This window comes from Eptatretus burgeri, chromosome 13, assembly GCF_056783735.1.
Source record: "Eptatretus burgeri isolate ZD-2024b chromosome 13, Ebu_testis_v1, whole genome shotgun sequence".
NCBI classification, from domain to species: Eukaryota; Metazoa; Chordata; class Myxini; order Myxiniformes; family Myxinidae; genus Eptatretus; species Eptatretus burgeri.
In genome coordinates, this window is record NC_140973.1 from 15,431,916 (window position 1) to 15,447,773 (window position 15,858).

The window sequence follows — 15,858 nt, forward strand, 5'->3', positions numbered from 1 at the left end:
CACTATTACAGTCCTGCCCACTCTCAGGATAAACCAGATGCATGTCAAAATTACAGTGTCGAAAATGATATCCAAACCATTGAACCTGTACATTTCTCACTTTGGTTGTTCATCAGGTCACCTTCCCCCCCAACGCTGTCCCAGGAGACAACGCTGTCTCTTCTCGCCATACTGGACATCGATTAAACCTTTGTGCCTTTCTAGTCAGTGCAATCCTACTTGCTCCTTGGACTGGTACACTGCTATTAATCCTACAAGATTTGACAGCCCATCTCAATATCTGCCCCACCTTCCCATTAACTTTTCTATTTTTGCCCTCTTTGCCGCACCATTATCTGCCACACCTTCCCATATTGCAAGCTCTTTTGCTTCCCCGACCATTAGTTCACGCCAAAAACGTCATCTTCTTGCTTAATATAGCCATGAGCAATGCTTCGAGATCAACCTTCTGTTGATTCCATCCATTATATTAATTTATGACCGACCATGTGGCAATGGGGATGGCAGGATGACCTACAGGTACATACAAACACTCTGAGTTGTCTGGCCTGGCTTCAAATCTCTGAACAGATGTGAATGTGTGGCGTTGGCATTGGTGCTTGCGACTATTGGACCACTGGACAGCGTAAACTGCTGGAGAATTGTTCTGGTTGTACCCGGGCGGCCTCTTTGGTACGTGCCAGGTCTGCTGTGCTGTCCAATGTGAGGGTTTTAGTGGGGGATCATATGGTGGTCATTCATTTGTGAGTGACCACCATATGATAACAGTTGGAGTAATCATGATGTTTGTGTAATTTGTATGAAATCTGCAAATAATCGCGATTTGAGGTAGTTTTTCACTTTTGGTGCTCCAATAATCCTAATCTATACATTAAAGTAGTCGGGTTTCTTTGTCCTTCCGTCCCTCTGTCCGTCACACTCTTTTTGCTGGGACATCATCACGGCATTACGTCTGGGACGGCATTACGTCTATCGGGAGGCTTGGCCTCTACGGATGTGCATGTCATCCCGGGGTCCAGCACTCAACCTGTCCCATCGCTTCGCTGACAGCAGTTGATCACCATAACCCAAATATCTGACATCCATAGGTGACAGGCTGAATGTCAGATGCTAGCCATTGGGATGATGGATTTAGTAAGATGACGGTGTAGTAAAATGACATTTCGTCTGGGATGTCATTGCGCCGTTATGGCATTACAGTTTGTCTCGCACTCGGCCTTCACAGCGGTGTATTATATTCATGAATCGATGAGAATTGCATTTTGAAACATTAAAAAATAAAAATACATGCATATTACTAAAACTAACACTGGGTTGTTAGCAGTAAACAAAATGTTTCTGGAATAAAATCAAAAAAAATTCAAAATATTGACTTTCATTAAACTGGATTACTGAAGTGCAACATATCTAAGTTATGTTGTTCAACTGCCATCAAAGCAACAGGATCAATGCCGGTATTCAAGATAAAAGTACCGAAGGCCACTCTTTTTTTGTCTTTTAGATAGAGGGCAATTTTCTTCATAGTTTTTGTTGAGATGGAAGCATCAAATAATTTTGTTGCACACTTCCTGAGACATGGAGATGTAGAGCCAGGAGAAAATATTGTTACTGCGGTCGCGTCGGCCAATCGGCCCATACGCACCCAACTGGATCGAAGGCCTTACCGAGCCAAATTTGGTTCGTCCAAGGTCGATTAAGTGACGTGCTAGATTCCTCCTCCTCAACTAGCCATTGAAAATGGAAACTTATGGTGATTTGTTGCACTGGATGGGGCAAGGTTTTAAACTTGGATACTAAACATCCTGCCAAAACCATCCTTTATAGGACTTATAAAACCGAACGGTTTATCGGTCATGCTAACTCGAGAAACGCAAAGGAGACCCAGTTCATTAATGTGTGTATTTATTAAAAGGGGAGGGGAGAACAGGGAACACAAAAACATTTTATACAACTGTATTTGCACTTCGAAGTGCACGCCTCAGGTTTCATACAAGCAGGAAATAAGCCTTAACGGGCCCACAGGCACACCACAGGAGAAAGACCAGAAGAAGTGACAGGACTGAAAATACGATTTACTGCATGCCCCACTCCGGCATCATGAAGTTCCGTGTAGAGTACTATAATCCGGATCCGAATACTTTCATTTTTGAAGTGATTCTTCACCATTGAGAGATCGGGCCAAAAATGATAGATGGCGCGATATCTCAAAAATTTGTGGACGGATTCGGACGAAACTTGGTGGACAGGTGAGGTGTATGGCAAGGAAGAATTCATTTGATTTATGAGAATTATTTACTTTTTAAAGTGATTGTTCACCATTGAGAGATCGGGCCAAAACGATATAGTACTGTATAGCATGATATTTCAAACATGTATTGGGCCCGATATGTTCTCGTGGATCAGGAATTATGTGTAGTCCTTAGGCTATTCTGAAAAAAAAAATTGTCCCCAAGTCTGGCATATTATGTTTCTTGGTCATATTTTGTAGGTTTGTACAGTACAAAAAATATTAGACCGGGGAACCGATGTCAGGTCAGGTTAGATCTGTGACCTGCTACATGTACCATGTAAACCTGTACTAACCTGTTCCATGGTCGGGTTGTCGGCGACTAAACCGTCTCCCCCACCAGGTTTTCTGGTGAGGAGGGTGTTTGGATATGGACACCCAGCAGGATAAAAAATAAAACCTGTCAAAGGGCCGAGGAGCTCCTTGTGAGCCAACGGCCATCCATATCTAGTGCCCAACTGTGTCTGCAGACGTCCTCCTGCAGTTGGGTTACTTCTTATTAGGAGGTTGGTGGCAGGATTTGCACTCCGGCCACCGTAAAACCCTTCATTCCGCAAAACGCAAAAACGCAAAAAAATCTGAAAACCCAGTCCGTGGGAGTACCTCCTGTGCAGCTTCCCTTCGCAGGGCAGCTCACCGGATGACGGGATTGGGGCAAAGCCTTCGGGACCCCCAATCTTTGATGATAGGAGGGAAACCACGGGGTAACATCCCTGGGTCAGATTGCGGGAGAGTGTGTCGGAGTGGTACTGAGGTGTCGTCCACCAGACGGCGGTCTCCTTGGGTTAACCTGAGGCGGTCCCTTCGGGTGGGTGCCTGGAATGTCCTATCCCTAAGAGAGGATGATCACCTGTCTCTGTTATCATCTGAGCTCAAGCGTTTGGACATCGGAATTGCAGCTCTCTGAGGTTCGGAGACCGGATTGCGCCGAGATAATGGTGGGTGGTTACACCTACTATTGGTCTGGTCGCTCTGCTGGTTACCATACCCAAGGAGTTGCTGTAGCTGTGTCCAATAAGCTGACCCCAATGATAATTGAGGTAACACCGGTCAACGAGCGTATTATGAGATTAAGGATTCGTCACTCGTTAGGTGTCATTTCCCTGGTCTCTGTTTATGCTCCGACTGAGGCGAGTGATCTCACCGTGAAGGATGCATTCTACGCCACACTCGAGTCTGTGGTTGATCAGTGCCCCAGACGAGATACACTTCTAGTCTTGGGGGATTTTAATGCATCGACTGGAACTGATAGGGATGGTTATGAGGTGTGTGTTGGTCCCCATGGGTGAGGAACTATGAACCAGAAAAGCACTAAGTTCCTTGACTTTGCAAGAAGTCATGGACTTCGGGTGGGTGGTTTATGGTTTCAGCGCCCACATGCTCATCGCTGGACTTGGTATTCCAACGATGGCGGTGTGGCAAAGGAGATTGACCATGTCCTCATTGATGGTCGTTGGAGGATGATCCAGAACTGCAGGGTCTACCGGAGTGCTCAGTTCCTCAATACTGACCACAGGCTTGTTGTAGCAACTCTAAAGCTGCACCTTAAATCCTGGAGAATGGTACCATCCCAGCCTCAGCTGGATGTTGGCAAGCTCAGGGATGAGAGAGTAGCTGAGGAGTTTGCGAACAGGCTGAGTGGACACTTGGGGGGTCTGGGTGCTTTGGGGGGTCCTGAAGAGTTGTGGAGCGCCTTCAAGACCACCGTCCTTGATGTTGCCGGTGGATGTCTTGGAACTCACCGCAGGGCAAAGAAGAATTTTGTCTCTCAAGGGACACTGGATACAATTGACCAGAGTCGCAGGGCCAGGCTGAATGGCAGAGCTGAGCTGTTCGGGGAGCTGAGGCGTAAAACTGTACGTGCACTGAGGGTGGACAAGGAGGCCTATGTGCGAGGAATCTGTGAGGGGGTAGAGCATCACCTGTGGACAGGTGATTCTCGTCCCGCTTACAGGGGAATTTGCGCATTGCGTTCATCCAAGCCCATCCCTCGGAGCACTGCAGTTCGAGCAGAGAGTGGTAGGCTCTTGACAGAGGAGTCTGAAGTGAAGGCCCGCTGGGCCGGTTACTTTGAGCGGTTGTACCAGGCTGATCCCCCAGCTGTCGAGTTGGACGTCAAGGGTGTTACAATCCCTGTTGCTGACCCTCGAATCAACTGTGGTCCACCTTCGCTTGTGGAAACACGGGCTGCGGTGAACCAGTTGAAACGGGGCAAAGCTCCAGGGATCTGTGGCATCCATGCCGAACTTCTCAAGGCTGGTGGAAATGCTGCACTCGTGTCGTTGCATGCAGTTTTGTGCTCTGCCTGGAACACAGGCATCATCCCAACTGATTGGAAGAGAGGCCTTGTTGCTCCTCTCTGGAAAGGGAAGGGTGATCGCCAAGACTGCAACAACTACCGAGGGGTGACACTGCTCTCAGTGCCGGGCAAGGTCTTTGCTCGGATAATTCTCGATAGGGTTCGCCACCATCTGCTTGAGCACCAGCGTCCAGAGCAGTCAGGCTTTACACCAAAGAGGTCAACGATTGACCGTATCCTTGCACTTCGTGTCCTCACCGAACGCAGACGAGAGTTTCGGCAGGGGCTACTTGCAGCCTATGTTGATCTCTGTAAAGCGTTAGATTCAGTGAATCGGGATGTCATCTGGAGGATTCTTGGTCTTCGTGGGGTGCCACCAAAACTGATCGATCTGATGTCTGAACTCCACTCTGGTACTGAGAGTGCTGCGAAGTGTGGTGGTAACATCTCCGATTTATTTCCAGTTGTTACTGGAGTTCGTCAGGGGTGTGTACTGGCCCCCACATTTTTCAGCACTTGTATGGACTGGATTTTAGGGAGGATGTCGGAGAGATCAAGCTGCGGTGCATCGTTTGGGAATGTCAAGATCTCGGACCTTGATTTTGCAGATGATGCAGTCATCTTTGCGGAGACTTTAGATATCCTTCTGGGGGCCCTCGAGGTGCTGAATGAGAAGTCGGAGCCACTGGGATTACGGGTTTCTTGGGTCAAAACTAAGATCCAGGCTTTCGGTGACATCTTGGATGCTGCTATCCTGTCTGTGTCTGTTTGTGGTGAGGATGTTGAGGTCGTGGAGAGATTCACTTACCTTGGCAGTGATATTCATGTCTTTGCTGGCTGTGAGTCAGAGGTCAATAGACATCTGGGTCGGGCCTGGGGAGTCATGGATTCACTGGATCATGGGGTGTGGCGCTGCCAGTACCTGTGCGGGAGGACGAAAGTCCGAGTCTTCAGGTCCTTGGTACTTCCAGTCTTGCTCTATGGATGCGAGACTTGGACTCTGACCAAGGATCTGAGACGGAGACTTAATTCCTTTGGTACCAGGTCTCTTCGGAGAATCGTTGGCTATCGCTAGTCGGATTTTGTGTCCAACGAGCGGTTGCTGAGAGAGACTCGGATGAGATTTGTTACCTGCATCGTCCGTGAGCGTCAGTTGCGGCTGTATGGACATGTGGCTCGTTTTCCTGATGCTGATCCTGCTCACCAGATTCTCTCAGCGAGGGAGTCTCATGAGTGGAGGAGGCCAGTGGGCCAACCTCGTGCCTCGTGGTTGCAGCAGGTCGACCATCATCTCAAGGAGATGGGGATGGGCCTGGCATCTGCCTGGGGGATGGCCAGACGGAGGCCCTGGAGTACCGGCGCAAAGTGGACGCAGCGACGCGCTGTTCTGGCACATGCTCCCATACCTGACCTGACCTGATCCTTCTCAAAAAGTGTCCAAACTATGAGAAAAATGGCATTTTCCAAAATGGCCACCATCAATTTTCACGAAATTCATTTTCAAATTATCTCAACTTCTAAACCTGCTAGAAATAAAATTTAGGTATCTGAACTTAGGTTTTTGCTGTCAAGGAATCCAATTAAGTACATTTGCTCATTTGTTTATGAAAAAAAAAATCAAAATGGCCACCATTTTAGTGCCAAACACGCATATTTTGCGACACATATGTCGATCCAAAGCAATTTTCAAAGATAGTGTGTAAATATATTATATTTTATGTACTATTTATATATTTGCAGGTATGGCGAACATAAGATGGGATGAGTGTGTCTGGCATGGGTGCAGTTCTGCACCAGGGAAGGAACAAACATTCACAGAAGGAGCCTGGACAAAACTATGTGATTCTGCAAAGCGACGAAAAGACCATGTGTATGATCAACTACGTCCGTACATTGAAGGAACTCATCCATTACCAGACGAAGTATGCAGTATCATCCGTCACCAGCATTGCTACAAGTCCGACACATTAGACAAGGGGATTTTGATAGTCGAAAGGAAAAGAGCTTCCGATGCGACTACCACAGATGATGGCCAAGGATGCTCGCCGCAAAAAAGACTCACACGCTCTTCTGCACCCCATACAGACTTAGATAAATGCATTATTTGTCAACAACAATTCGTGAAAGACACACAAGATCGTCGCAAACTACACCCAGCAAAACCATTCACACTTCAGACTACAGTAGAGAAGTTGAGAGAAGCTGCCCAGACAAAAGGAGACACGCGGATTCTGTATCAGTTAGGTGGTGGTGCGCGTGGTGGCGATGATGCGATTGCTGGTGATGTTCTAAAACATGACTCCTGTTATAACAAGTACATCAAAGTTGTCAGGAGTCAAGTGACGAATTCGATGACAAGTGGTTCTGGTGAAGCTACTGAAGCATTTCATGACATTGTTTCTTTGATACAGAAGAATGTAGTTGAAGATGTGGTCGTGTGGGACATGGGTACAGTGCGCAGTTTGTACGCTGCATCTCTCAATAAACACCAAGTTGATTCAGATCAACATCCAAACTTGATCAAACACCTTAAGGAAAAGCTAGTGAAGCACTTCAGAGACCAACTGGTTTTCCATAGCCAGCCCCAGAAGAATGCGCCACAACTTCTCTTCAATTCTGGGCTTGATGTCGGAAAATTACTGCAGGATTTCCGAGCAGTGACAACGGTGTTACAAGAAGAACAATTCGAGAAGGAAATCACTTGATCAACAAGTGATGTCCCAACACACATGCACGATGCCTTCATGCTAGATTTGCAAATTCATCGTGAACTAAAGAATGTGGCGAAAACAGAATGGCCACAAACACCAGACGACTGTACACGTGCCAAAGCAAAGTCCATGACGCCACCTGTACTCTTTAATATGATATCCTGGATCTTGTCCGGTCGTGGCGAATATACAGAAGAGTACACTGATGTTGATGAAACCCATGAGACGAAAGTCATGTCCATATGCCAGGACATTCTGTATGATGCTAGGAACGGCCGTGTGCCAACTCCAAAACATGTGGCTCTCGCAATGGTAATCCGCAGAGTCACTGGAAGAACAGACCTTGGAACTATGCTCAATGGCTATGGCCACACAGTTCCTTCGAGTAAGCTGCAGGAGATCGAAACAGCGATTGGTGAACTTCGTCAGCATGATGGAGAAGAGAAACTACCTGCGAATATTGTAAAAAAAATGCTCCAGTGTCTTTTGTATTTGACAACAATGACTTCAGTGAAGAGACACCGTCCGGTCACGGCACAACTCATTGTTCCAACAGAATCATCTTGCAAGCCAGAGTTCTCACGGCCAAGTCTGAACCGAAGAGCCAAGGTTAAAATAGCACAGGGGTTGAGAGGCCTACACACATGAAAAAACCAAGGTCCTTACCATTTGTTGAGAGGGCCCTACTTGATTACCCATGTGCACCCCGATGTGGGCCACACCGTGTTGTTGATGCAGCTACCATTGTTACAACTGCCACCATGTCGCTTGACGGGACACATGACTTGGATATGGCATGGCTGTTAGCACGTCTTCAACCAGACTTGTCGACCCCTGACGAGACACATCATAAGGTATGTAACTAGATCATACATTTCAAGTTTGAAACAAAGTCCTCAATAATATCGTCTTAATAATGTACACTCGTTATGTCCATTGTATAATATAGCATACCATATATGTAGATTTCCTGTGTTTCTTCCTGTTAAAAGGTAGTACCTGGCTGGAGCCTCACCAACCAGATGTTACAGAGCAGTGATGATGTTTGTCTACCTCACAATGTTGGGTACATGCCGGTCATCAATGAGTCGCCCAATGACCTGGCCACTGTTCTGACATGCCTCTCTAATGCCATGGATGTGGTTGACACAGTGGACTACATGTATGAGACATCTACTGGGGACGGACAACCGTCTGTGATTGTGACCGTTGACCAGGCTGTGTATGTCAGAGCAGTAGAGGTAAGCAGCAATCCACACCTGAAAGATGACCTTCACCGGATAGTTCTACGACTCGGAGCATTCCATACCGGTCTGAAACACATGGATGTCATTGTCTGTCGCTGTGGAAGTGCTGGACTACGTGATATCCTTGTAGAATCTGGCGTTGTTGTTGAAGGCAGCGTTGATCAAGTGCTGAGTGGTCGACACTACAATCGAGGCATCAAAGCATTGAAGACAGTGTATGAAGCTATGTGGCGTCTTCGATGGGAGGCCTATTTGAGGTGGCGGAATGACGAGGATTTACCAGAATCCCCTGAACTTCAGTTGTCGGTGTCACAGTTCCGGGCAGAACTGTCACTAGTATCAGTTGAGGATCTGATTTCATCGGCAGATTTCTCCAATCTGAAGGAAGAATTTGATCGCTTCACAGAGTCATGTGGTCCAAATGCCCAGTTCTGGTCCGAGTTCATTGACATGGTCGGACTTCTCCTGTGCTTCCTTCGTTCAACCAGGACAGGCAACTGGCTTGTGCACCTGGAATGCCTGCAAGAAATGTTGCCGTGGATGGTAGCCTATGACCGCACTAACTACAGCCGCTACCTGCCAGTGTACATACTGCAGATGAAATGCCTGCCAGAAACACATCCAGATGCCTACGAAGAATTCCTAGCTGGAAACTTTGCAGTTCAGCGCAAAGAAGGCAATGCATTCAGCAGAATCGCCCATGACCAGACGATAGAAGTTACGATCAACAGAGACACAAAGATCAACAGTGGAGGTTCGATAGGAAAGACCCTACGTCACGAGAGCATCAACCAATGGATATGGACTGCGGCTGACAAGGCACAGTTCTACCGATGTAGTCAGGATTTGAGTGGTATGAGTAGAGCTGGAGTTGAGACGCACAAAGATGGCTCAACAGCTCGAGTCAAGCATGATGAAGAGGTCGTACAAAAGGTGATGGCAACTGTTAAAAATATAGTAGACACCTTCACTCACCAGGAGGTGATCACCCATGTTGCCTCGGGAAAACATGCAACACCTGGAATCGAGACGGATCTCCTGACTGCAGGACAAGTGGGACTGAAGGACGTTCATACATTTGCTAATGGTCGACTTAACCCAGATGGTGATGTAGACTTCCACAATCCTCTGCCTAAGATAAAACTGAGAACATTTGCATCATTCACTCAGAAAACCAAGGAAGTCACAAAGAAAGATTGTCACCAAGAAACAACAGCCGTCTTCGCACAGCTGTATGATTGTGGACAGAGAGGTAAAGTGAACCGTGACGAATTGTTGTCATATGAACTGACGAGTGTTCCCAGATCTCTGGCAGACCCAGACGGTGCCAAGCTAAGTGCAGTAAAAGCAGATTTACTGCACATACTGAGAGATGAAGCAGAAACTGTACCACTCCCTCTGCCACCCAACACAACACACATAGTAGACGCTATGGCTGTACTGCAGGCATTGGATCCAAAGAACACGTACGATCATCTGGCACTGCAGGTTTTCAAGTTGCTGCTTAAAGGAACAGGGAATGCAGCCATTGTTCACTGGGTTGTGGATACATATACATTGGTCTCCATAAAGCATGCCGAGCATGCACGGAGAGATGACGTCGTAGGTGTACTCCACTACAGCATCAAGCCTGGGAATCAACCAGTCCCCAAGCAGTATAAGAATGCTCTACGATGTGGACCCTACCAGGAGGAGCTCCTCACGTTCCTGCTGAAGACGTGGACAGATGATGGAGATGGTGAATTTGTTACACTGCTAGCTAACAGAACAGTGTACGTTACATCGCGCAAGACATGCGTCCGCTTAGCCAGACGTGATTCAGGATGTAATGCTAGCGTGCCACAAGATGACCTCACGTGTGACCATGAAGAGGCCGACACCCGTCTTTTCCTGCATGCGAAACATGCCAGCTTCGAGAGCGATACACCAATCCTGATCAGGTCACCTGATACAGATGTCTTGGCGCTGTCGGTTTTCCTCTGTTCCAAAGAACAACTACCACTGCTCTTCAGAGTACAGAAGAACAAGGCGTGGTCGTACATCAATGTGACGAGTATTGCTGAAAATCTAGGTCCTGATGTATGTGCTGGTCTACCTGGAATGCATGCATTCAGTGGATGTGATGCCACAAGTAGATTTGCTGGACATGGAAAGAAATCATCACTGAACCTTCTGGAAGGAAATGACGAATTCTGCCAGGCTATGGAGACACTTGGAGAGAACTTTGATCCAGATGATGAAACACTGAAGCAGACAGAGAAGGCGATATGTCACCTGTACCATTCATCGCATCGTAGCAACACAAACGATGTACGCAGTGAAAAATGGAATAGACACACAACAGATATCACCAAGCTCCCTCCATGCCATGTCAGCGCAATTATGCATATCCGCCGAGCGAACTATCAGACTGCTATCTGGAAGAGAAGCCTGGAAAGAGAAATGGAAGCCCCTTCCCCGCATGGCCACGGTTGGGCTGTACATAGAGGCGACATATCCATTGTTTGGATGTCCCAACCACGTACACCTAGTAAAGTGCTGGATCTCATCAAGTGTTCTTGCAAATCTTCCACTCCGTGCAGCACGAAGATATGTCGATGTAGACAACAGGGACGTGCGTGTATGGTAGTATGCATGTGTAGCGACGACTGCTGCAACACAGAAGATGTTGCCACAAGTGACGACAATGACATTGAATTAATGTATTATTTAGACATTGGAAGAATGCATGTATATGTACTACAGAACACTTACACTAAATGAGTGCATGTTCCGGTACACAGATGATTTTGTATGATTACCTGTCGGTGGGCTAGTGTACAGTGGGGAGAACAAGTATTTGATACACTGCCGATTTTGCAGGTTTTCCCACATACAAAGCACGTGGAGGTCTGTAATTTTTATCATCGGTACACTTCAACTGTGAAAGACGGAATTTAAAACAAAAATCCTGAAAATCACATTGTATGATTTTTAAATAATTAATTTGCATGTTATTGCATGAAATAAGTATTTGATACATCAGAAAAACAGAACTTAATATTTGGTACAGAAAGCTTTGTTTGCAATTACAGAGATCAGACGTTTCCTATAGTTCTTAACCAGGTTTGCACAGACTGCAGCAGGGATTTTGGCCCACTCCTCCATACAGATCTTCTCCAGATCCTTCAGGTTTCGGGGCTGTCGCTGGGCAACACAGACTTTCAGCTCCCTCCAAAGATTTTCTATTGGGTTCAGGTCTGGAGAATGGCTAGGCCACTCCAGGACCTTGAGATGCTTCTTACGGAGCCACTCCTTAGTTGCCCTGGCTGTGTGTTTCGGGTCGTTGTCATGCTGGAAGACCCAGCCACGCCTCATCTTCAATGCTCTTGTTAAGGGAAGGAGGTTGTTGGCCAAGATCTCGCGATACATGGCCCCATCCATCCTCCCCTCAAAACGGTGCAATCGCCCTGTCCCCTTTGCAGAAAAGCATCCCCAAAGAATGATGTTTCCACCTCCATGCTTCACGGTTGGGATGGTGTTCTTTGGGTTGTACTCATCCTTCTTCTTCCTCCAAACACGGCGAGTGGCGTTTAAACCAAAAAGCTCTATTTTGGTCTCATCAGACCACATGACCTTCTTCCATTCCTCCTCTGGATCATCCAGATGGTCATTGGCAAACTTCAGACAGGCCTGGACATGCGCTGGCTTGGGCAGAGGGACCTTGCATGCGCTGCAGGATTTTAATCCATGACGGCGTAGTGTGTTACTTATGGTTTTCTTTGATACCGTGGTCCCAGCTCTATTCAGGTCATTCACCAGATTCTGCCGTGTAGTTCTGGGCTGATCCCTCACCTTTCTCATGATCATTGAGGCTCCACGAGGTGAGATCTTGCATGGAGCCCCAGACCGAGGGAGATTGACTGTTATCTTGAACTTCTTCCATTTTCTAATAATTGCACCAACAGTTGTTGCCTTCTCACCAAGTTGCTTGCTTATTGTCCTGTAGCCCATCCCAGCCTTGTGCAAGTCTACAATTTTGTCCCTGATGTCCTGAGACAGCTCTCTGGTCTTGCCCATTGTGGAGAGGTTGGAGTCTGATTGATTGAGTGTGGACAGCTGTGTTTTATGCAGATAAGTTCAAACAGGTGCAGTTAATACAGGTAATGAGTGGAGAATGGGAGGGCTTCTTAAAGACAAAACTAACAGGTCTGTGAGAGCCGGAATTCTTACTGGTTGGAAGGTGATCAAATATTTATTTCATGCAATAAAATGCAAATTAATTATTTAAAAATCATACAATGTGATTTTCAGGTTTTTTGTTTTCGATTCCGTCTTTCACAGTTGAAGTGTACCTATGATAAAAATTACAGACCTCTACGTGCTTTGTTAGTGGGAAAACCTGCAAAATCGGCAGTGTATCAAATACTTGTTCTTCCCACTGTATATATGATTGCGAGTTATTTGTCTGTAATGTATAATAAATACTTTTTGTTGAATTAGTCTTTGTCATATTTACATAAAACATTCAAGAAAACAATCAGTGATGGTAACAGCATTTATACAATATGGAATATGCCAATCTGGAACTTAATGGCAATAGGAAAATGAATACAAACAGCATTGTATCACTATCCCAGAATATCCATTATGAAATGGTATTTGGCATTTAAATGCCTCCATTTTGACTTATTTGACAAAAAGAAATGAATATAGGAAGTTGAAATGTATGTAATTGGATTCCTTGACCCCAAAAACCTAAGTTTAGATAACGAAATTTTATTTCTACGAATTTTAGAAGTTGAGATAACTTAAAAATTGATTTCGTGAAAATTCATGGCGGCCATTTTGGAAAATGCCATTTTTCTCATAGTTTGGACACTTTTTGAGAAGGTTCCCCGGTCTAATATTTTTTTCTACTATATAAACCTTCCAAATGAGATCAAGAAACCTAATATGCCAGACTTGGCCACGAAAACTCATTTTAAGCCTCTCCTGAAAAATAGCCTAAGGACTAGTGGAGGAGGTATGCGCTCTATCTCGTGCCATTCTTGTTTTTATATATGTATCGATGTTGAAGTGACGTATGGACAATGAAAGGAGATTGCACAAATAGGTTAAACAAAGCGATATTGTCTAAAAATAAAAAAATGCACATTTTTAGTGGGAGAGGCACCGCCCAAGGCACAACACAGCACTATAGTGCCCAACACGTCGATTGATGTGTTCAGATTGACAGTACGGGTACTTTTGCTATGTATCTCCATGGCTTTGAGACGACAAACCAAGCAGCTTGCAGAGCATTCGCCTAGTGGCTTAAGCACTCAAGCAAACGCTCCAACAAAACGGTTGATAAGGAACGGCTGGCTTGGCGAGTGATTAGCAATCGGTTATAATTCACCACTCAGAGATGCCTGGAATGTCAAACAATGTCCGAATTGGACAAAGGAACACTTTTTTGCAATGAGAACTGCTGCTAAGTTCATTTCCGCAGTTTAAATTTTGAAATTTGATTCAGGTTAAGAGATTCTAGAGCTTATGGCATATGAGAAAACCAAATAAAGCCACAACATTGGCATCTCCATGCATTTATAAGCAATCCATTGGTATGAAGATGAGGAATTCAATGATATGAGTGAGGAAAGTGACATTACAGGGTATTCTAAATGAAGGCATTGTTGAGTCGGCCGAACAAAATGGTGAAATTAAGACCCCAACAAGCTGACAGAGGGCTAACACCTTGATAAGGCATAATTAAATTAGGCCGTTAATTATCTTCAAAAGGGGTGTTTGAATTAACCCAAACACCTAATTTTCCGTCATGCACTTCCTTGGCGTTCTCTTAGGATGCACGCAAAGTTTGGGGCCCGTGAGTTTCATGGTTTTGGAGTTATGGAGGAGACACACTGACACACACACACACACACACACACACACACACACACACACACACACACACACACACACACACACACACTCACTGACATTTATTAATATATTCAGTGTTGGAATTTGAACTTGTGTTACCCAGTCCTATGGATCAGAAGTTCAGATGGGAATGCAATACAGATCACCCCATTTATAGTTTTATCGTAATAGATTTGTAAATACATTATATCAGTGTTCACATTTTACTTATACATGCTGCAAGTTAGTGATGTGCAAAAGCTCTTACAAAGTCTTCCAATATTGTCATTGTTTGTTGTTCTTCTTGTTGCTGTTGTTTATATTTGGAAGAATCGTGAATTCTTCATGCCTTCATGCCTTCATTTGTGTTCATTGCCACAAATTATCGAGTTAACTGCCTTGATTTCCTCCGAAAGAATCTCCGGTACGCCTTTGTGAACCACTATCATTAGCGAGGACTTTGGGGAAGCAAAACAATAGACTATTAACTTTCAAACGAAACACTGGTGAAACAAAGTAAAAGACAAACGTGTCAATGCAAGTATTTATGCTTGAGATGGCGAAACAGAGGTTGTAGTAGCCGTAGAGAGGACTGTTTTGATGAACTTTGAGGTGGATTAAATGGGCAAAGAGAACGATATTGCAGGGAACTAAGATGAAGGTGAGTGCAATGAGCATCGTGATGGAGAACTTCACAGCAGCTTTTTGGTGTGTACGTAATTTGGTCCAAGTGTTCAAGCGCAAAATGGAATGCAGAATTGATATGTAACACACCATCATAATGGTGAATGGAAGAAAGAATGCTATGACGATGAGAAAAATGCTGTAATTAAGCAAAAACTTGCCGTCAGCAATACGGAATACATCAAAGCAGGTGTAAAAGACCTTCGCGTACTCTGCACCATGAACACACAAGACGAGCTGGGCCATCTGAAATGGCACAGTGGCTAAGAGCATAAGAACCCAGCCCGTACCAGTGATGACACTGCTAAAAAAGCACGTCCTCCATAGAAGTGTGCGCACTGGGAACACAATGGCAGCGAAGCGGTCCAACGAGATGACGGTGAGGAAGAAAGTTGAGCAATGAACATTTAGGAAGCGTGCCGTTACTGTAATATGGCAGAGGGCTCTTGGGTATTTCCAGTTGTTTTGTGCGAAATGGTAGGAGATGGAGAATGGAAGTGTCACGAGGAAGAGCAGATCGACAATTGCGAGGTTAATCATGAGTATGGTTGACGTTTGATATTTCTGAGTTTTGAAAGCCACAACCCAGAGTGCCACGATGTTGCTGGGAATGCTGATGCACATTACGGTGATGTACAGGACTGGCAGCAGTGTTTGTGACATGGACCCTTCCAGCCAAGCCAGCGTGTTGTTGTCTACTTCGATGCAGTTGTTCATATTGCCACCTGTGGAAGACATGCAGTG

General features: G+C 45.6%; 1 protein-coding gene across 4 annotated transcripts in view; it reads right to left on the minus strand.

The window, feature by feature from the left end:
* Positions 1-1,885: 1,885 nt before the first annotated feature.
* LOC147013912 (S-geranylgeranyl-glutathione receptor P2RY8-like) overlaps positions 1,886-15,858 on the minus strand; it is a 101,783-nt gene continuing 87,810 nt past the window's right edge. For all 4 annotated transcript variants that reach the window (XM_085851266.1, XM_085851265.1, XM_085851264.1 and 1 more), the window contains one exon: positions 1,886-15,839. In XM_085851266.1, the coding sequence (XP_085707392.1) occupies positions 14,821-15,831 (1,011 nt within the window). In that variant the 5' untranslated portion in view covers positions 15,832-15,839 and the 3' untranslated portion in view covers positions 1,886-14,820. The remainder of the gene's footprint in view (positions 15,840-15,858) is intronic.